We start from the raw sequence: 22,121 nt of genomic DNA on the forward strand, positions 1-22,121 counted from the left end.
TGTCGCGGAGGTCCAACACACTGTGCGTAAACACATTCAGCTACCCAACCTATCAACGACCCTCCACCCCCAAAAAAGTCCACAAAAATAACATGAATAGTAAACAAGTGGAAACCCATTCTGTAAATAAACTGGTCCATTAAATATCCATCTATATCCGCAATGTGTAGGTAAAAAGAAGGGAGATGTTCGAAGGGTGAGAGGTCGAGCTAGACCCGATATTGGCCTACTAAGATGACTGGAACCAATTAAGGGTTTGATCTGAAAGCAGAGAGTAGCAAAAACACGCCTGAAGTCAACACATCATACTTTAGAAAGGGAACAAGTCTCAGTGGTGAAGGCGCTAAGTGGTATTTGTGATATCTAGAAGGAGACCTTTACGAAGGCTCAGGGTAGACTTAAGCTGTCAACAGCAGAACCAAAGTGGGGACGAATACCATGGATCCGCCTACAAGGATGGACTGATGGGGGAGATCCCGGATAGCTCAAGGACGGCGGTATGCTAGTGAGGTAAAGGGAATCCGACTATCCATATTATGTAAGTCACTTTCGGACCAAATGCTTACATGTGAAGAGGAGGAAATCATTGGGGACCTTACTGTCAGGCAAATGATTAACGAATGGAAGGCCGTGTTCATCCGAATACAGACATGACGGAGGAGACAGCGAAATGGCCAATTTTCCCCAAAAACAGTGGGGCTCATGGACTCCTTAATCGTCCGGTTTTCGGAACTCAAATAGATATCAAAGGCAAAGTTCGTATGATCAGGGTTGATCGATTCCTGGAGGCGATTAATAGCCCTAAATGCCACGTTAATTATAAATTTGGTATCTTATTTACGCATCGTGGTGGACATATCGGGTGAAAAGCTTACCAACATCCCCGAGAGTTATAAGAACCGAAAGGGCAGAATTGATTAGGGAAGTCGACTTACTGATCGTTAGGAATGAGAAGCTTGATGAGGTTCGCCTAGCTTCTTAAGGCTCATGGCGGGTAGCGATTCATAGGAAAGCGTTATGTCGCAGCAGAACGATAGCGCTAAATCAGACTGACACGAATACTTTCTTTGACATCAACCTACCCAAAAGTAAGCATTTTAATTGCCTAATACCGGTATTCGCACTCCATGGCGAATTGCGCTATGATTGAGGCAAGTAGGATAAAATAGGCCTCCTTTACGATAGACTTATCAGTGAATATCTTAGATGACATAGCTACTGATGAGCAAACGAAATACAATGAATAATGCCTCATGATTGAAAATACTAAAATATTGGCTGGATTAATAGTAACATCAGTGTCTCTCTTTGTCACTGAAGTATTTCAGTTTAAGACAGTTAATGAAGAGCTGTGTCGGCGTACGGTCCTGATACCTGTAGACGTGTTGATAAAGGGCGCAGAAGTGGCAGTGGATAGGTCACATATCAAGGAAGCGCAGCAACTGCATCGCGGGTTATGTCGTTCATTGAAAGTCACTATACCGGAAGGGCAGACGAGCGGCGCTTAAAGCGACGTTGCTAGTTAGCTAGTAAGCGTGGAGGAGTGCAAGCGCCTCGAAAAAGGGATGTGGACGTGGTTGAGGCGCTTCGCTTCACAGTAGCAGAATTGGATATGTTCCCGTCTGACGTGAGAACACGTCGTATTATTAGAAAATTATACGAGAAGTACCTGCTACCTTGGTAGATGAAACTGACTCAATATGTAAGTCAACAGAAAATGTCCTAAAAGCCTCCTAAAACGGCAATGGTTTAATACGCTCGGCAATGACTTCAATATCCGTCGGTTTTCCAAGAGCAAGCGAGAGAAATGTCAAGTGTAATCCACCCGAATAGATATCACTTAGTGGACAAGAGCTAAAGAAGAAGGAGAATTTTTGCAAATCTCAGTCTTCAATGGAGATTCCTGTTCAGCATATCAATAGACTCTCGAAGTATCCCCACAAAATGCATAACTTCATCAAATTTTAGTCTTCACCAAATTTCAGGATAAGCCTTTAATTTATTTAATATTTATTATGCTGTCGGCATTATCAAATGCAAACTAATTTCCAATACCTAAATTTCAATATCTTAAAGGCTTATCACTCACTCAAGTAAAATTTTAATCGTCCTTATTCAAAACCGCATTAGATCCCCGTTTTAGCATAGATCCTCCATTAAAATTACTTTCAAGAAATATTCTACTAAGAGATAAGAAAACGCCTTTGTTTCCACACTATAGAAACAAGATATAAGGATATCTAAATGAATAAAATTATCCGAGGCCATCTCTTTACAGAGTAGTTTAAGGATTCCCTTCAGATTTAATTTACATAATCCTACTTTGAGCAGTAGTTGAGTTGTACAGCAAAATGCCCGGAGAGGAAATCGCGGAATGTTGGCGATTTGCTCAACTATATTGCATTGATGGGGATAAAAAAGATACAGAGAGAGAGAGTAAGAGGAAGCCAAAACAAATGGATTACTCCATAAGTGTTTTACCTGTGCGGGGAGAAATTAATTACCCGTTCTTTTTCTCCACTTCAGCATATTAGGTTTCCCTTCCCACAGGGACCGTGGCCTCAAAACCTGTCAAAGAAATTAGGAAACTAGAATTTTATTAAAACTAAACTGGAGCACCCTCAGGGTTTTTTAGAACAGGCCGTCCTTCATCGTTACAAGTAAAGTTTCCAACTTCAGCGGCAAGTGTAATTTCCTTTGATTGCCGACTAAAGGCTCTTAACCTGTATTCTAATTTAATTTTGTTCCCAGGAAAGAAGTAATGCCAATGAAGACAGAAGTGAAGAATGAAGGTCCTTCCTTTTACAATACATTTAAGAGAAACTCTTTGGGGAACTCAGGACTGCTTTGAGGGCCTGATATTAAATTGTTTAACAGCGTGTAAGAAACAATGAGTTTGTGTACCTTTTCCCTTTTTCATCAAGCAAGAAAAGAGGGGATGAAGAAGAGCAGGAGAGCAGAAAAAGGGTTTAACGATAATGTTCATTTAATTTTCCCTTTTGGGTTCTCGTAGGCAACAACAGTTAAGATCCAACCACACTAATATCAAAATTTATGATTTATTCCACCATTTAAATGTAGATATATACTCGTATGTACTCCCAGGATCCATGGAGCGCTTGCAAATAAAGTAAATGAATAAAAAATAAAAGCCTTGATGAAGAAATCAACGTTGTTGCCAGCGGTTATATATTTTGACCCCGGGAAGCGGCGGAGACCTTTTACATGGTGTAAGCTGAAATTCGCACTAAATGGCAAATAAATCTTTCCGCGGAAGGTAATTTCCTCTTCTTTAAAATTATTTTCTGGCCAAAAGAAAAACCCATATTATCCTATTGGACGCCTACTCGGTATCACGTAAAGAAGCTCTCAGAAATTGTCCTGCGGCGAGTATCTGGATAATGATCTGGAGATGCTTACGTTGTGGGAGTTATTAGAGAAAGAGGACTTTCGAGGTGTTGCGAGAACGGTCAATTAACTAAATTTACATTTTGTTTCTATTTTTATATGGGATATATGTCCGGATATAAGTGGAGAAAAATTGAGAAGGCTATAATTATCAGGAGTAAATATATCAGTAAGTCGTGTTTACCTCGCGAATTATACAATCAAAGTAAATGCTTAGAAGATATTTCCACAGTTCCTAATCTGCTTCTGATATGAAGTTCTGCCAGTAAAATAGAGTTACAAATCTATGTATTTCTAAACTATCAGAAGTCATCTTATAACGTTAAATTGGAAGCAACTGTAATGTATATGGAGTGCTAGAGGTGTTCAAGTGGTCACCATAGGTTGATTTTGATTAGCCACGTGTACCCTATGTTCTGAGTTGGTTTGAGATTCTGTTTATTGTACTTGGAACTTCTGACCCTCACATATTATAATATAAAATATTATTGGAAGCCGGCAGGATAATTAGTAAAACAGTTATGTCATCGTGCTGATGGCACCCGCCCCCAAGGATATTTAAAGAAGCTGAGTTATCAGGGGTGCGGGGTGGGAGACGTAGGGTGAGTAATTCCTTAAATATGTCCTTAATAATAAGTGGTGACTAGCGCTGGGTTAGAGGCTGTAAACATAAATTTAGATAACACTCTTATGGATAAATCAGTTGGGAACTGGGGAGTTTCGGTTATACCTTCAATTCAGATCAGAGAATTAACAAAATAACAAAGAATACGACTTCGTCGTACAAGGTCCAAACCCGGTTGTGAAAGGAGGAGGGATAGTTAGCTTCAGTCTGAATGGTTACAGCTAGGGCTGATAGGTAGGGCAAGTGAAGGAACTTGGTAGTCTTGCAGATTACTCACATAAGAAGCTGTCACCACACCTGGCAGTCAGCGACAAAATGCAACATCAAAAATAAGGAGGGGAGAAATTTTATGTTTGCTACGGATAATCGGCAGGAGTCATCTGATTTGGTGACTAGGCCAGCACGGCGTCGAAGTCGCTAATCGTGGGGTGGTTCGACCTCTAGGCGTCACGGTGACCAGCAGCACTGCTCCGCATGCTGCAGCTGTTTCGTCACAACACGCCGCATTGCAGGCAACAGTTTTAGTACTTCTTCACCGTCCGGCTGAAGTCTCCGCTGAGGTCAGAGACGAATTCCAAAGAGCGTTTTTAGAATTCTCAGAACTGGATCCCGGAATTCTATTTCAAATAAATGATAAGATTTGATCTTGACTGTGTGCTGATATGCCGCCACTGCAACTACAATCACTTGTGTATTGTGGTGCAGTTGGAATTTCTATTAGCTAGGTGTCGAATATAAGCCCTCCGCAAAAGCCATCATGAGCCACATGCCAGACATATCATTGTTGACCTCCACATCGAAGCTATAACCGAGGCAGACTTCTACAAATACCTTGGAATTCTGCAAGGAACCCATGCTCAAGTTGGTGATCTGAAGGATGGTATGTTGTCAGAACTCCTGCGACGTGTAAAGCTAGTGCTGAAATCGCATCTCTTGGGGAAGAATAAAATAAGCGCATTGAATACGCTTCTACCAGGCAGTTGAGCGGACCCTCGAAGCCTGTCCCAAGTATGATATCAAAATCATAATAATAATAATCGTTGGCGCAACAATCCATGTTGGATCAGGGCCTTGAAGTGTGTTAGAGCACTTCATTCAAGACCGTAACGGTAAACTAGGAGGCAATGTGGTCAGCTTTGCGCTCGCCCGAGATTATTACCCTGATTTGACTCAGGTACTCACTTACAGCTGAGTCGACTGGTATCCGACGTCAAATCACGATACAAATTCCACTGCCACCAGTGAGATTTGAACCGCAACCTTCCGTACGACAGCCTTGTGCTCTAACCACTGAGCTATCCGGACAGACTTGGAGATTTTAATAGTTAAGTAGGGACGGAGCCCGTATTCAGGCGATACGTTGGCTCCCATAGCTGGAAGTACCTGGTTTGCGCGGAAAGCGGCTCACAAACATACGTGGGCCTCTCCAGATGGGACCACTTTCAACCAAATTGACCACGAGCTGATTGAACGCCGCCACCTCTCAGCCTTGATGAATGTCAGAACATATAAGGGGGCCAATATAGACTCGGATCACTATCTTGTTGGCATGGTGCTCCGAGCTCCAATTACGACACCACGGACAATCCCCTCTGACAATCAGATGAGAGTGAATACTGAAGCCATCCACAACACAGCAGTATTTGTCCGCCAACTGAAGACGAAAGCCAAATACTGCCACCACCAAGTATTGGAGGAACAGTCCGTGCAATTCATTGGCTTAAAAATCATAAGTCACCAAGAGCCGATGGAATTACAGCCGAAGTGGTTAAATATGGAGGCGACCAATTACACCAAGTGGTTCATCAACTTGTGCTCTAGGTGTGGAATAGCGAATCAATGCCTTACGATTGGCAACGATGCATTCTCTCCCTTATACGCCCAGAACATCATTGGCCCATACCGGTTGTGGATTAAATCCGGCTCAATAGGTTACGGTGGGCGGGTCACTTAATTCGTATGGATGAGGATGATCCCACCCAGAAAGTCTATAAGGGCAATATCTGTGGTAGAAAAAGAAGACGAGGCAGACCCTAAGATGGAGCGATGGCGTAGGTCAGGACGCCAGACAGCTTTTAGGGATATCGAATTGGTGGACCTCGACGCAAAACTGGGATGTCTGGAGTTCCTTATGAAGGCAGGCCTAGACCGGATACCGGTTGATGCGCCGTTGGTGATGATGATTTAATATCCTTTCACTGGTCTATGCATTCGGAATGTTGCCGCGAACGACGACCGACCTGGAAAACGTCTAGCAGTGGATATGGACAACTATGTCCAAATTTCGAATGTGTCACCCAAACTCCGCCGTAGAACGGATGAACCTGCCTAGCAACATTGAAGGTAGAGACGTAGTTGATGTTGCAGCACAACATCTCCGTCAAGTCGACTCGCTGCACGCATACTTGTACAGCAAAGAGCAGGCGAGTCCCTTGCATGTAGCTGTTTGTAGGGCAGACTGTGGACTGACTCCTCTTAACTTGAAGGATCGATTTTTCAATCCTCTAAGTGGGGTGAAGTCAGACCAAGAGCGGAACGATGAGTGGAAGTCGAAGGTAATGCACGGTATATTTAATTTATTAAATTTATCGATTTACATTTGGCTCTATTCTAGGGGGACAGAGGAATTTATGTGTTCCATTCAGGACGGCGTGGTCGCCAACCGAGCTTGAAAAACCTTCATAATCAAACGAAGCGAATGGAGAACGACCTGTGCAGAATGTGTGGTTCGGCGTTAGAGACGTTGGATCTCCTGATTTCTGGCTGCACTGCAATGCCAACGATGCAATACGCGAATAGGTATATTGCTGTATGTAAGGTGATTCACCAAAACCTTGCAGACAAGCATGTGCTGGTCACGGGAACACTGTCGGTTTATCGGTATGAGCCGTAGACAATACTGGTTACGGCATGTATTGAGACCAGCAAAGTCTAACTCAGAATATTTTGAAGCCCAACTTGGCATCGATCATTGCTGCTAAAGAGGTTTGTCAAGTGCTTTACTTTTAGAAGCATTTATTTGAGTAAATAGTGCAGAACCGGTGAGTAGTAGTGCCACAGTGTTGATTGATGGCGTGACGATATGGGGTTGTGGTCCCTAAGCTATACAATCGACCATGAGCCGAGTCGGCCAGTGGCTTTGTGTGGGCAAAAATAACCGGTGTGTACGGGTACAGCTGCTACGCTCCACCCAGTCTCGCATTATCTGAGTTTGAAGACATCTTGGATAACTTCGCTTATGACGCAAAAGGACGAAGTCCAAAAGTGGTTATGGTGATTTTAATTATGGGTTTCCGAATGGCGAAGTAGAGAGAAAAAAGCAAAAGACCGAAGTTAATTGGAAGCCTTTGCCCAGTTAGATATATTTCTGGCCGATGAAGGTAATCTGAACACCTTTCGGAAGGGGGGTCTGCCTTAATAGTAGACCTGACCTTTGTCAGCCCCGCGCTGATAAGTCGTATATCCTGGCACGTTAGTAAGGACTACACCCGTAGTATATTCACCTTTGAAATATGGAGACAACCACACTGCAGGGAAGCATCACATAAAAGCCAGAAAAAAACATTCGACTGGCGTACAAAAGCTTTGGATGAGCATATTTTCCTGGAAGTGTAACTAGACCAACCTGCTAAGGCTCGCGGCCCTTATAAAAAAGCTGTGACACTATGAATATGGCGCATCCATGCCTGCTGCTCCAGCTGCTGGTGAAATAATGAACTAGTTAAGCTTCGATCAACCTGCCACCAAGCGAGACGAACGGCTTAAAGGGCGGTAAGCAGGATAGAACAGGTGGAAAAATAGCATGCATTTAAGTAAGTCCTCAAGTTCGCCATCTACCGTAGCAAGAGGTAGTATTTTAAGAGCTTTCAGAGATTCAATGTGACGAAATTCCATGCAGCAACCAGCCAGCTAATTGGAGCCGTATACAGAAGTTCCTGGTGACGATTGGTGTTGCCAAATTATTAATTATCTAACATAACACCAATTATGGGCCCCAGGAGTACCTTGTCGGGTATCCCACAGGGTTCCGTGCAGAGGCCACTATTGTGGAAGATTATGTATAATAACTACGTACCTAACCTTCTGGTTTCGCGCCAATGATATAGCACTGGTTGTGTCTAATAGAATCTTGGGGATGTTGAATTAAACTCATGCAAAACAATCAATGCTTGCGAGTTGGAGAGTGCTGGATTGGCATTTGCGGAGGAAAAGACGAAAGCGGTCCTCATCACCAAGCACCATAAGAGCAATATGATGCATCATATCATAACAATCAAGCCAGCCATCAACTACTTGAGAGTGATAATAAATAGAAAACTCAATTTTTACCTGCATAAAAAGTATACTTGGAAAGGGCATCCACCACGAATATGACCCCGGCAAGAATGATGTCACGGCAGAATCTAGACTCTTTATAGCCTGGATAGTGAGTTCCATCATGTTATATGAGGTCTCAGTTTCGGGAACAGCGCTGCATATTTTACCTAGCGACCATTAACTGAGTGCGGTGTACAGATGAACAGCCGTCATGGTGTGTTCTGCTTTCAGGGCTGTCTTAGATCTGTCGTCATCACGGAAATTGTGCCGACTGACATCTTGGCAGGCGAGATAGCGAACATAGATAACATCAAATCCATCTCTTCTTTATCGGATTAAAAAAAGCCGAAAAGGAGAGATTTATAACTAAATGGTAATAGCAATATGATCGTTTAAAAACCGATCGCTGGAAACATAGGTTGATCCCTCTCATGTGCGAGTGCCTAGGGAAGAAACATGGAAAGATCAGTTATAGTCTTACCCAGTTTTTCACCGGTCCTGGAGGATACCGGCAGCAGTACACACTTGGCTGTATTGTTGTGGGCTACGTACGCAGAGGTCGAACATATTAAATGAAAACCAACATGGTGACCAGCGTGGAGAGTCCTGTCAGTTTGCTCCTCGCTCCTTAGTCGTAAAAAAAATCCCACCATGCAGGGCTAGTAGGTGTTGGGTACGTTAGTCACCATTGAAGAGACTTCTGATTGTGCGTATTTCCAAACACTGTGATACTGACAGAGGGCATGGTGCTGATGAAACTTCAACTTAGTGGATCTATGCTAGCGCAGAAATTTTTAGGGTGAAGTAGGTATTGATCCCACAACAGAAGCAACGAAAGACTACCGCCAGTGAGGCGACAGAATGTCACCACTGGTGTAAAGTACCATTTGGATTAAGTTTTAACTCAGTTATTTTTTGCATTTTTAATTATGCACAAACGAGCACAAAACTGGCCCCAAAATTTCTTATACATGAAAGCGAAAAAACGATTACACCTGAAGCGTTTAGCTTGTCTTTTTCGATTTTTTTGTGACATTTTGAAAATTTTGTAAATATTTCATAACTCTCTTTGTAAAAGAGTATATTAGTCTGAGTACGTTGACACTATTCACGGTGTAAGACTCTCCTTTGTAAGTCCGAAATCAGAACTCAAACGCGTTGAAATGAATGTTTTTATTTCATTTCAAAACTTTAGATTATATTATTTAGATTGTCGATAATATACAACTTAATATCCTAAAAAATAATTGGCGAGAAGCTAGCGAAAAACACAATTATATATGTATATTCCAAATGTAGCCAGAATAGCAATAACAGAATATAGTAGATTATAAACATGGGCAGGCAGTGAATGACTTAACAACGTCTAACGAACTGAACATAGCCCAAACAAAACATATTTTTTTTTCCAGATAAATCCGTTGAAAATATTTTTGTTTACTGAAGGAAATTGTTTTTCGTAGAACAAATGGAGCGTTTAGATCGTTTACCTACATATTTTCGTCTCAGAAGAAGTACGAGTATTCTGTTACTGCCAACAAAGTAATAATTTCTTAAAATTTTTGGCTCAGTTCTACAGACTTTTTAAGTTTGGCACGCAACGTGAGTACACTCACTTAAATCAATTTAATATGTATGAAAGTTGATTATTTTTCAAACAAAAATATTTTGAAGTTTTCATATCAAACAAAATTATATCTTGTTATGTGAGTTAGGGGTTATGAATATACTTAAGGTATTCATTGCTTGTAGCCAAATGTAACTAAAGAGGATAGACATTAGTGGGATAGCAACCTGCATATTTCCAAACGCTGACTCCACCACGGAAGGGACTGACCGCATGACAACATCCTTTGGCAATTGATTGATTTTGGGAAGTTGGGCACGTTCGTCCACTATGGTATCGAAGGCGCTCAGAACGACCGCTTTTTCCAACTTAAGGGGGTCATCCCGTGTGAAGGCGGTTTTTTGGCTTTCTTTAGAATTTTTTTGTGAATTACTGGATGAAGATACAAATACAATTTTTTCGCAATATATTAATTAATATCTTGAGCATGTGTAGTAATTTTTTCAGCCCGATCGCATAGTTCGTTATTGAAATACAGTGCAATTTATACACCCATCTCCAAAAAAAGGTGTTTTTCTGCTGCCATGCTAGACGGTGCAACGATAAAGAAAAAAAATGAACGGCATTTTAACATCAAGACTTAATTACAGTCCGCAAAACTAGGATTATTCAAAAATATTAAAAGGTAAATTTGTGGTGCCGTGTTAAACTTTTTTTTATGAATTTTGGTGTTTTTTTAAGGCTTCTTTACTGAATAACAAAAAAACTACTAGATGAATCGTAATTATCCTAGTTTGCGGACCGTAGAAATATGTTCTGAATAAGTCATGGAAATTTCAAAGAATTTCGTTAGATCGATTTTGGGCTATGGTGGCAGCCGATATTCAACATGCGATTTTGAGAAAAATGCATTTAATAAGTAGAATGCGATTTTTAGCCATTTTTAGCCTTTTAGCCTAATCCATAAGCCTTAGTTTTCTTCAAGAAACACATATACAGCCTTGGCTTCAATTGTGGTCCTTTAGCGAAGTCATTCGAATGTCATTCGGGTTGATAAATACGAGCTTTATTACGGCGACCGACATAAATCTGGCATGTGACTTATCACGTTTTAACACTATAATTTCCGAACGACTCCGAATATCAAAAAATCACTTTACCCATATATTCTACACTATAATAATACACTATATAATTGATGCCAAAAAAAAATTCGATTCCGCGGATCCGACACAGGGGATGACCCCCATAAGCGAAAATTCCTCTGATATAAGCCGGGCATTTTTCTTCTATTCGAAGTGAGTTGGAGGGACCGTGGAGAGTACCGCGGAACTGTGCTTTTATGCTCTGATAAGTCTGGTGGTAGTAGATATGCGGATGAGATATGGCCCTAATTAAGAAGCATCACAATGGTACAGTGGTACTCACCAAAGGTGATTTGCGATAGAGTGAATCAGGATGCTCTCCAGGGGCACATGTAGTTGGGGAGAGGTTTGTTATATGAGATATTTTGATCGCAATGGACGATCTTAATGCCAACGTGGGCTCTAACGACTACCTAGTGCTAGGACATGTAATGGGGAGGCATGGATATGGTGACCGCAAAAAGAATGGCGAAAGATTGGTAAACCTTCACAACGTTGTCTTCAGCGGCAGACTTTCAGAATACTGACCCTTTCACAAGGTTCATTGGCTTCCGATTGATCGTCAACGAATAACCAATCAAACTGGCTATATTTTCTGAACGTGCATAACAAAAGAGTTGCTCATTTTGGACAGAAAGTCACCTTTATTTGATAGTCACTTCGCTTGTGATTACAATACGAACAAAGACACCATGAAGTTATCTTTCAACATGAGACCCGTCAAAACGTACCTAGTGTCCATAGCACCTCAGTATTTGCATCCTTTTATTCTCTCTTGCGGTAATGCGGTGATGAGCGAATCAGAGATTCATATGATTGTATGCGGCATGTTTCCATTTTGCCTACCTAACTCCCATCAGCAACTCCATTCCATTTAAGGCCAATATGGAACACTTTCTAACAATTTCTGAAAACGATCATTAACATTGGTCGTTGTTGTTTACCTATGAAATTAAACTATCTTGCATATCACAAATAGTTACCAACCATTTATTGCTGGCTAAAGCGAAATATTGCGCATGCGTATGCTTTGATTTAGCTGGATTTCGATTCAGTTGGAGACTTTTTGAGCCGAAGACTGGTGCGTGTTTGAGTGTCATTTTAGCCAAAGAGATAATTAGATTGAGTGTTCGTACCTTGAAGTGTCGAGAATCGCGGACATCCCGGTTTGAATAGTTTTCTTGTGGCAGAATTGGTGAAAAAAACTGTTCGTGACGGTATAGTGGCCCAGCTAAACAAGGAAACACTCATGTTCGTAAAGTAGTAAGCGATCACTTCAGAAAAAGGTTTGCAAAGTCGCCTATTAAATCATACTTGTTGCATAATCAAACGTTTGATCTATTCTTTGTCGTGCAGCAAAGGCGTACACAGCTAACTCCAAGGACCAACGACTTCCAGCTGGATCAACCGCGTATACTTTCAGCACCGACCATGGGGTGGGAAATAGGATTCCAGTCAGTCACAGCGGCTGAAGTCTCAACAAATGATAGAAGACACTACTCACCACTTGATTCCGGAAAAATAATTTGAATTTTATATTGAAAATGTCCCGTTGAGGCAAGCGAGAGGTGACCAATTGTTTGGAAAGAGTGTTGCTTTTCTTCTCCTGACTCCAAGGGTAAAAAAGTCGTCATCTCTTCGCTCGTGATTAGATCCAGCAGGGTGAAAAGATATATGTTTGAACGTTGCTGTCGTTCTTTTGAAGTGTAGGTCAGTTTCGATAGCAGCCTGGGGTCCATGAAAACTTTCTTAGAGTCGGCGTTTCCACGTTGCCGTTATCTAAAATCCAACTTCCGACTATTTGATCACTTTATTTTGCTGGCAGGCAGCGTAACATTGCTCCGGGATGGAGAACTGTCCCGTACACCCCTCACGGGTTTGATATTTGATAGTGGGTGAGGATCCCCGTCCGCCGAGTAGCCGAATTGAGACTAAGCTACAAGAGGTTAGTGCCTTGCATTTGCAAATTAACAGCCTGGGGAACGCCGGACTGGTCGCATATCAAAGCAGGGTGTCCCAGAGAGCCCACGCTACACTGGATCCAGTCAAGGCTTTGCTGGACTCACTCAAGTAAACTGAGAAACGGAAACACAAAATTTTTTTTATGCAACCGTTAAGTCATCACGCGATCTGCAAGGATGATCGCTGGTGCCATGAAATGAACTTGGAATTGTCAACTAGCGTATTATTTAGACAAACGACATGAAGAAGAGGGAACTTGTAATCTAATTATGCAAAGAAATTTATGCTTATCCATACCGTTAAGGACAGGAAATGAGCTACAATATAGTACTTGTACTACTAAGGTGATGCTACGTACTTTGTTAAATATTTAAATTGTCGCATATAACGACCAGCCTTACTTAATGTTGATGATATTTGTTTTTAATAGTGATGCAACAAGAAATTATGACCAAAAACTAAAATATATCCTTTCAGACCAACCCTGAAGAGCTCTCAAGGGAGCGAAGCTTTATCTGCAATTATTGCCGAAGATTATATGTTTTTCCGCTTTTTCTTCTCCTATTTTTATTGTACTATTTTTATATTTTTTTATAACTGGCTTTCTTCCTTTTCCTTTTAGTCTATTATTTCTTGTATTTGGTCTTTCTGTTTGGCACTGAATTATAGTGAAGTGAATCGGACTTAAAATTTTCAATTTGAGGACCTTCCTGCCCCCCCAAATCTAACTTGCGTGTTTACCTTCCATTAGGTTCGCACGATATCCCGATGGTGTTTGTTTTTCAGGTTTTGATTGTGAGGAAGTGAAGTATTCGAATTACTTCTATTTATTTTGACAAATGAAAAAATACATCGATTCAGTGATAACGCCACAGTACCGATTCTCTTTCCAAGGTAGAATGTGCATACTGTCGAGAAAATGGGAAAAGGTAGTAGCTAGCCATAAAGAAAACCAACAACGATTTCTCAAAAATAAAAACAAATTTCATTACACAAAGCGCGATTTAGGTTGCGCACCTAATATATACCCCTATTGGGAAAGTTGCTTCTACGTTTCCATTATGGTCGATAAAGGCAAGAGAGCTTTAAAGTATATTGCCAGGAATCATTTAGAGTCTCTAATGTCTCTATGCGAGCACCGACCAAGGTCTTAGATTTACGACTGCGAGCAATGCGATTTAAGCAAAATCAAATTAATGAATGAAAGCCGCCCAGGTTCATCAGTAGTTTTCAGCTAGCATTCAAGTTCAGGCGACCGAAAAGGCATATGCAAAAGAAATTCTGCACTAGATCAGTTATTGTTAGATTTGAGTCAAAAGATAGGGTTACTGGGGGTGCAAAGAAGTCCTGGATTGATACCCACGATGGAGCATAAAACCTGGAAGACATCTGCCGAGCCACCAACAGCTCTACTATTAAGACCTCCATGTAATGCGCTGGACAGGGTACGGTTTCCTCGAGAAGAGTCACTACACAGTAACTAAAGGCCATCCTGTAAACAATGTGCTCGAAGTAGGTTTCCTAGTCAGCCAAAAAATGAAACCTGTTGTAATCGTCTTTAAAAATATAAGCGAGAGGTTATACACTCCACGTGTGAAAGGTAAGTTTCAAAATATAAGACTCATTAACGTTCTCGCCCTTACAGAACCTGAGAGGGATACCTTCTACGAGGCAGTTGAACGACCCTTGAAGCCCGCTCTAGGTATCACATCAAAATTATACTTGGAATGACGAATGTTACGAGAGCTTACATAGAAATACCAAAGAAAATGGACCGCGGATTATTCAGCTAGCAGCACCGCACGAGTTCGAAGTGCCAAGTTTGCGCCGTAAGCGGTCCACAAAAAAACGTGATCCTTCCCAATCGGAACCACTTTCAATCAAATTGACCATGTAAAGATTTGACGGCGCCACCTTCCAGCTTTGATGAATGTCACAACATATGAGGGCTGCGGGACCCATACACTGATCCCGTATATGAAGAGATGAGTTGGGTGAAAGAAAAACACAGAGATTTGAATTACCACCTAGCACAGTTCCTTACGGGACATGGTGGATACAGGAAGTACTTGCATCTCTTCGGATTGGTTAAGTCCCTAGGCTGTCTCGAATGCGCCGCGACACCCGAGTACCCGGAGCATGTTTCAATGTCCCAGATTGTCCCAAATTCACGATTGAAAGAGGAAGGTGAAACGATGCCTCAACGCACTGATCGGACACCAGAAATTTGTAGAGGTGATGCTGAGGTCGGAAGCAAATTAGAGTGCGATAAAAGCAGCAGTAAGTGCGATAGACGAAAAGGATCGAGCCTGGAAAGCCCGATGAATGCATGACTTAACCGCATGAAACCAGAGCCACCCTCGCGAAGTAATACTTCACGGTGGTGCCGCGGGGATATGGACGGAGAAGTGAGGGTGGTTTTAGTGGGTGAGAATCCCGTACACTGCTCCAACCTGGTACAGCCGCGTCTTTTTAAGATTTCTACCTCATTCATGTTGGCAGAAAGCCCCAGGCTCTAATTACAACACCAACCAGAATCACTGGTAGAACCAAAAAGTCTTTGAACTTAAGAAGTATATGGAGCAACTGCACAAGTCGGGCAGTTTTGACTAACAAGTCAGTAGGATGAAGTCATATGCAGCTCGATATTCATCCTGGAGAGACAAGCAGCGAAATCTAATTTCAGACCGCATGGGGAACAGAGCATATTTCAGCTTACAAAAACTGTTTCGCTCGAAACGTCTCACCATAGGGTCAAAATCCTTACTCTACAAGACTACAATTTTGCCAGTCCTAATGTATTCTCTAGAGACTTGGGTTCTTAGGAAGAAAAGTTGCAAACTCTTGGCCGTGTTCGAGGGGAGGAATCTCCGAAGAATTTTTGGCCGCCTACATGACAATAGACGATTTGGTAGCCTCTATAATGATGAAATTTATGAGCGATACCATGACCGTCTGGCTGTGGATAGAATGCAGTTGAACAGGTAATTCGTTTGGGTGAGGATGATCCAGCCCGGAAAGTCTATAAGGGCAATATCTATGGTAGAAAAAGAAGACGTTGCAGAATCTGCTTGAGATGGAACGACGGCGTAGGTCAGGACGCTAGACAGCTTTTAGCGATATCTAATTGGTGGACTTCGGCGAAAAAGGTGATCTGTGAGGCTGATATAAATGCGTCATGCGCCATTCTTCTCAAGACTACCCAACTACTGGCCTATGGTGACGATATCGACATCATCGAAAGAAGAATCCGAGATGTACAAAGTGTCTTCACACAGATCGGGGTAGGCGGCGATTTATGTGCGATCTTGGGATGCACATTAATAAAGGCAAGGCGAAGTACATGATGGTAATGTCAGCCTCTCAGCGTAGAGTTAAAGCTCTTACTGTAAGGCAATGATCTTACCTGACCTCATGTATTCCTTACAAACTTGGGTTCTTAGCAAGAAAAATTACGAATTCTTGGCCCGTTCGAGAGGAGGATATTTTGAAAAATTTTCGGTATATATAAAACGATGAAAACTAAGAGTGATACCACGGTTTGGGGCAAAACCAGGCTCAATGGGTGGCTGTGAGCGGTTCATTTATATTGTATCGGTGAGGATGACCTCTTTACGGGGTTTCGTTAGTTCAACAATCTACGGAAGCGAATCTATAGGAATAATCCACACTATTTAAAGTAAGGACAATTTACAAATATATGCATATCTGATCACTGAAATGGGGTGTTATGTAACTAGGAGTTTGGAAGTCTAAAGGTTAACAACTGGCATTTCGATTTAGCATTCAAGTAACAATATAGTGAACTTTCTTACGATTTTTCTACACTTTCAAGGACAAACAACTGTCCAAACACGTCACCAAATCCAGTGTTTTGCAATTTCGCTTACCTTGGGGGTATATGGGGTAGTATTCGTGTGTAAGCGATTCTAATGGAGTCCACCCGCCAAGAATCTATCTCAGAGATTCTTGTTGGTATCTATGAGAAAATAAAAACTCCGGGCAACCCATGGGAGCCACATTAACTTCTTTCTTACCTTACAACGTCAATATGAATTATGTTAATAAACTTCAAGGTTCAAATCGGACTGCTGTTATTATTGACAAAGGGGTGGAAAACCGGAAGCTCAGCGTTACAGGTACGAAAAGTTTTGTGTATTTTTTATGTCAGACTATTCACTGTAATGCGATACTGGCATTCAAAGTCGTAGATTACAGTAAGTTTGCGTGAGAGTGGAAGCTTTTACCTGTTATAACATTGTTGTGTTGTGCTGCGATTTCCACCAAACTTTGCAGTATCATGACATATGACAGAGCCAATGTTACTGCATTTATAACTCTAGGACAAACTTAAGGGTGCTTTCAGATCAAATTCTAAAAATATAGTAATATAATGTTATTAACTTTATTTGAACAGATTTCGAAACCTGAAGACAGTATAGTGGCAGCTTTGTGATTGTTTTCTATGTAGATTCTGGTATTTTCTGAGAATGGGTCCAAGAAAAAGATGATAACTTTCGATAACGTCAGAACTGAGGTTAGTTTGGGAAAGTACTAATCGATATATTTCATATGATGATGATAGCCTACATGACTATATTTCCTCGCTCCTGCCTTCAAATCCACGTTCGAGACAAACAGGTAGATAGTAAACTGATTTGAAAAAAGTTTCGTTTTGAACAAATCCTTAACAACCCACCCACTCCCCATTTTAGCCCATGTTTTAAAGGATTGGATAGCAAAACTGGAACATTAAAAAACAAAAAATAATATGCAATAAACGTGCACGTTTTTTCTAACTTGAATACAAATTCGTGTTAATACTTTTCGCTAGGATATTTCTCCTAACTTTAGTGACACATAAATTTCAAGGAGTAGCACCCTTTGGATGTTCTCCGGCAGTAATCATAATTTTATCAGAGCAGTCCTAAATACTTTCGAAATCCTTTTTTTTTAAGTAGACAAGGAACAATTGTTGAAAAGAATACTCATGTGCATGCCAAATTCTAATGCATTTTTCCATTCCCGAAGAATTCCAGCGGTTATGCTGAAAGTATGTATTCCTGATCCCAGCCGTAGAAAATTTAAAAATATTAAGGATAAAGTACATACCTGGATTTGCAACTATCAGCAAGCAGAGGATTACGGGTCGTAAATAAGAAACCCTCGTGCGCACCATATTCTCCAGCAGCATTTCTTCGTATTCACTTCGGTGCTATGTTTACTATGCACAAATGGGCAATAGCTTTGAGATGGAAGTGCAATAACGGTTACACTGAAAACATTTTAAGGGTGCATGTGCTTTCTTTCACTTTTGCAGAAGGGTCGTCGTCTCATTTTTCTCAAGTGTCCGAAAAGTTTGCTGCTTTCCACTTGCAATGAAGTATTATATCCTTCCAACTTATTGTCTGCGATCCTTTTTCTTTTCACTTTCTTTTCTTTAGTATTTTTGTTTCAAATATTATTTCATTTTCCAATACATTTCATAGAAACCACAACCACAAACCAGTGGTGAGAATGTAGCACCCACAAGGATATTAAATGGAAACAGGATGCAAGTTAGCATGAGGAGAGAACAAATCCTGGTTGCTATCGTATTTCCAGGTGGAAATGCTGTTGCGGTTGCTCCTTTACCATTCGCGTTCAACACATTCACTTTAGGATAGATTGATAGCCAAGGAGGCGTGCACGGTTGCTGAAGTTCATTTGAGTCCTGAACGATGTTTTTCTGTTCGTTTGGAACAGGTTCAAAGCAATCGGTTTCGACACACCAGCATCCTTTATTCGGGTTTCGATGATTTCATTCGCTTCTTGGGTTTTCATCAATGTCTTCTTACACGTGAAGTACTTATTGCTTTCGTGCTTGTTGCTATTCAGTTAGGTGTGAAACTAGTGAAGCTCAGACGAGAATACAACTTGCATTTGCATTCATGCTTTATTCACAGAAATGGTGGTTTCCAGTTGTACCGTTTTGTACATCCGAAATGTTCAGATTCCGGAAGTCTTATTGTTCTGCTTTGAGTTTTTACTTTCGTCAGAACTGAACTGAGTCCCCAATACCTGCGGATGCTGTTGTCGAGCAACAATTCAAGTTAATAACACTCGAGTAGTCCTTCGTTGTAATTATGCAATCGTCGTCGAAGCACTGACTGGATTCATTTTATGCTTGAATAAATAGTTCGTATGTGGAACTTTGAGCCACGTAGTATTCAGCAAGCAGAACTACATCGGTAGTATGTATGGAATTTTAATTTCATGCTGAACTGCGAAACTGATATTCACCGTCTCTAGGGCTTAGCATCAGATAAAGTCATATATCGTCTTCCCATTAGATACTCCGAAACTAGCTTTGGAATATATCGCATCAACTGAAAATCACTTCAGGTATATGATTTTTCCAAGTGTACAATTTGAGATGATGACTTGCGAACTATCTTCCTTCTCCTTGGTATGCTTCGCAATTTCTATAATTTCTATTTCTATAATTACTTCACTATGCAGAGATACTCCGTAGTTGCTTTTATCTGGAATAGGAAGAAACATTTATTTAAAAAGTTAGATAAATTCTGGTGTAATATTGAAATAAATTACTATTGGAAACTAAATCCACACACTGGCATTTAAATTCAGAGGTAATAAGTGCCCCATGATTTTCGGCCTAAGAATATACTCAAAAATACCTAGTTACCATAAGAGGCGTCTAAAAGGAATAGAAATTTGTGGGCTAGCAATCTGCAAATTTTGAAAGCTTATTGCTACTGAAACGTAAACAACGTCTCGGCAACAACCTTTGGCTAGCGAAAACGAGCTATGATTCTTTTGTGGAATGTACGCATGCTTCTCGAGAACGGTTTCGAGCGTCCCAAGAATGCTCGCTTTCTCCAATCCGAGCGGGAATTCCACCGATATAAACTGGACATTCTGGGCCTAAGCGAAGTAAGATGGTGGGACCCTGGAAAGTCCTCCTCTCCCTATTGCTCAGTCAGTTGTATTTGTACTAAAGTCAAGTGGTGGCAGACGGAGTTGCTTCCCCCGCGACCGCAAAACACGGTGGTGGCATATTGTTCGACCACAGAGCATGCTATAACGTCATTTGCGTTTCAGCTGGTCGGCTTCGTACGAGCAATCAGATCGACCAGCAGTAGATTTAGGAGTTGTCTTCTGCATGTGCGTAACAAGAGAGGCGCGGATATCGGCCTTGAAAGGGATAACCACCTGATGGTCGGTAATGTTCATATACATGTTGTGTCCGCCACATGATGTAGGGTGAACTGCGATCTGCTAAGCTCCACATCGACCGCTTGTACGACAGTAGGGGAGTTAGCTAGCTGATTGAGCGGCAAATCTACTGAGTAAATCACCCGAGAAAAGAGCATTTTCGATGGCGACCCAATGCTCTTTTCTCGGGTACTACGCAAGTCGCCGGCCACGTCATAAAACCTGGCTGACTCCGAAGTCGTGGAAGCGGATCGATGAACGAAAGAGGTAGAAGACTCTAGTGCGAGTGATGCCTTTGAACTCCGATACGAAGCAAAATCCCGAGAAGTTCAGCGTAGTATACGCCGTGACAAGAACGAATTTGCTATTGAATTGGCTAGGGAAGCGCAAAATACCGCAGATCGCAATGATACCAAAAATGTATACCACATCACGAAAACACTCACTTCTTTTCTTTCAATGATCCTGTGAAGGACGCCATCGGTCGACTTCTCATCAGCGATGATGAACAGTTGAAGAAGCGAAAAGAACACTTCACCATGGTTCTTAACCGTGTTACATCTGATGACGTTTCTCCTCTTGTGGATGAAGTGACTAGTTATGGTAAGATGCGAATACGGACTGTTTCTCCAAGCAGAGGAGAAATCATTTCGGTCATCAATGCACTCAAACAGCCGCTGGGCTTGACGGTCTTCCGGCAAAGCTATTTATCGCCGCATCTGCAGTCACTGCAGATCTGCTGCTTCTGCTCGTACGAAAATCTTGGGAATCCGAGACGTTTGATCGTTAAGATTCCAAAAAAGTCAAACTTTTTGAGTATGACAGTTCGAGGTGTATCTGCGTGCTCTCTGCCGTTGCAGAGATAATAGCTACAATAATCCTGGAACGCATCAAGGAATATCTCGAAAGCTTGATTGATAGAGTGAGGCCTGGTTTCTGACTACGATGATGACATCTGTTTGCTTTCTCACTGGCCAAATGGCTCTGGATTTGGAAAGAGAGGCAAGCACAGTTGGACTGAAGATATACCCGAACAGAACCAAAGCTCCCAATCTGACGGGTCATTGCACTCTCCCTATCTCCATCAATGACCAGAGCATCGAAAGCGTCGAGCAATTTGCATATCTAGGAAGCCTGGCTTCTGCCGACGGCGAAACCTAACTAGATGTTGCTCGACGAATGAACAGCGTTAGATCCACCTTCGCTGTACTGTCTAAAATATGGAAATATAATTGTGTCAATATCAAGATAAATTTAAGACTGTTCTATTGTTCCTTCTGTGGTGCTATATGGCAGTAGAGTAGTAGGGGGGAAGTGGGAAGTGGATTCCACTGTTACTCAAAAGCTCTAACCTTCCATCCTATCTGCGTCGTATCACCGGAGTATGGTGGCCTGACACTTTCTCAATCGATTGACTTGGTCGGCATAGACTTGGCACTCTTATGTAATATGATAGGAAGGCAGAAGTGGCAGTCAATAGGTTTTTATTGCTTTGCTTGAAGATACGAATACCTAGTTCTCACCATATATTTACTAATATCTTGAGCATGCGTGATATTTTTTTTAACCGAAAAGCATAGTTCATTATTGAAGTATAGAGCAACTTACACACCAATCTCTAAAAAGAGTTCTTTTTCTGCTGCCACGCTATAGTTTACTGTGATCATCTTAAAGAGAAAATATACTGCACTTGAAGGGGCGGACTTAACCACAGTTCGCAAACTAGGATTATCAAAAAATATTGAAAATTTTAAAACATTTCGTTGAATAGATTTTGAGCTATGGTAGCGTAAATTTTCAACATGCGCTTTGAAAGCATTATGAACTAATGCCCAGGCCAGCTTCAATCCATATCATCTTTTCTCCTAATCTCTTATCC

At 41.5% G+C, this 22,121-nt stretch overlaps 1 protein-coding gene across 2 annotated transcripts in view; it reads right to left on the reverse strand.

Moving 5' to 3' along the window:
* LOC119652994 overlaps positions 1-19,451 on the reverse strand; it is a 182,456-nt gene extending 163,005 nt beyond the window's left edge. For both annotated transcript variants that reach the window (XM_038057420.1, XM_038057419.1), the window contains exon 1: positions 18,137-19,451. In XM_038057420.1, coding sequence (XP_037913348.1) covers positions 18,137-18,218 — 82 coding nt within the window. In that variant the 5' untranslated portion in view covers positions 18,219-19,451. The remainder of the gene's footprint in view (positions 1-18,136) is intronic.
* Positions 19,452-22,121: the final 2,670 nt, after the last annotated feature.

The sequence above is a fragment of the Hermetia illucens genome, chromosome 3, assembly GCF_905115235.1.
Source record: "Hermetia illucens chromosome 3, iHerIll2.2.curated.20191125, whole genome shotgun sequence".
In the NCBI taxonomy this organism is placed as follows: domain Eukaryota; kingdom Metazoa; phylum Arthropoda; class Insecta; order Diptera; family Stratiomyidae; genus Hermetia; species Hermetia illucens.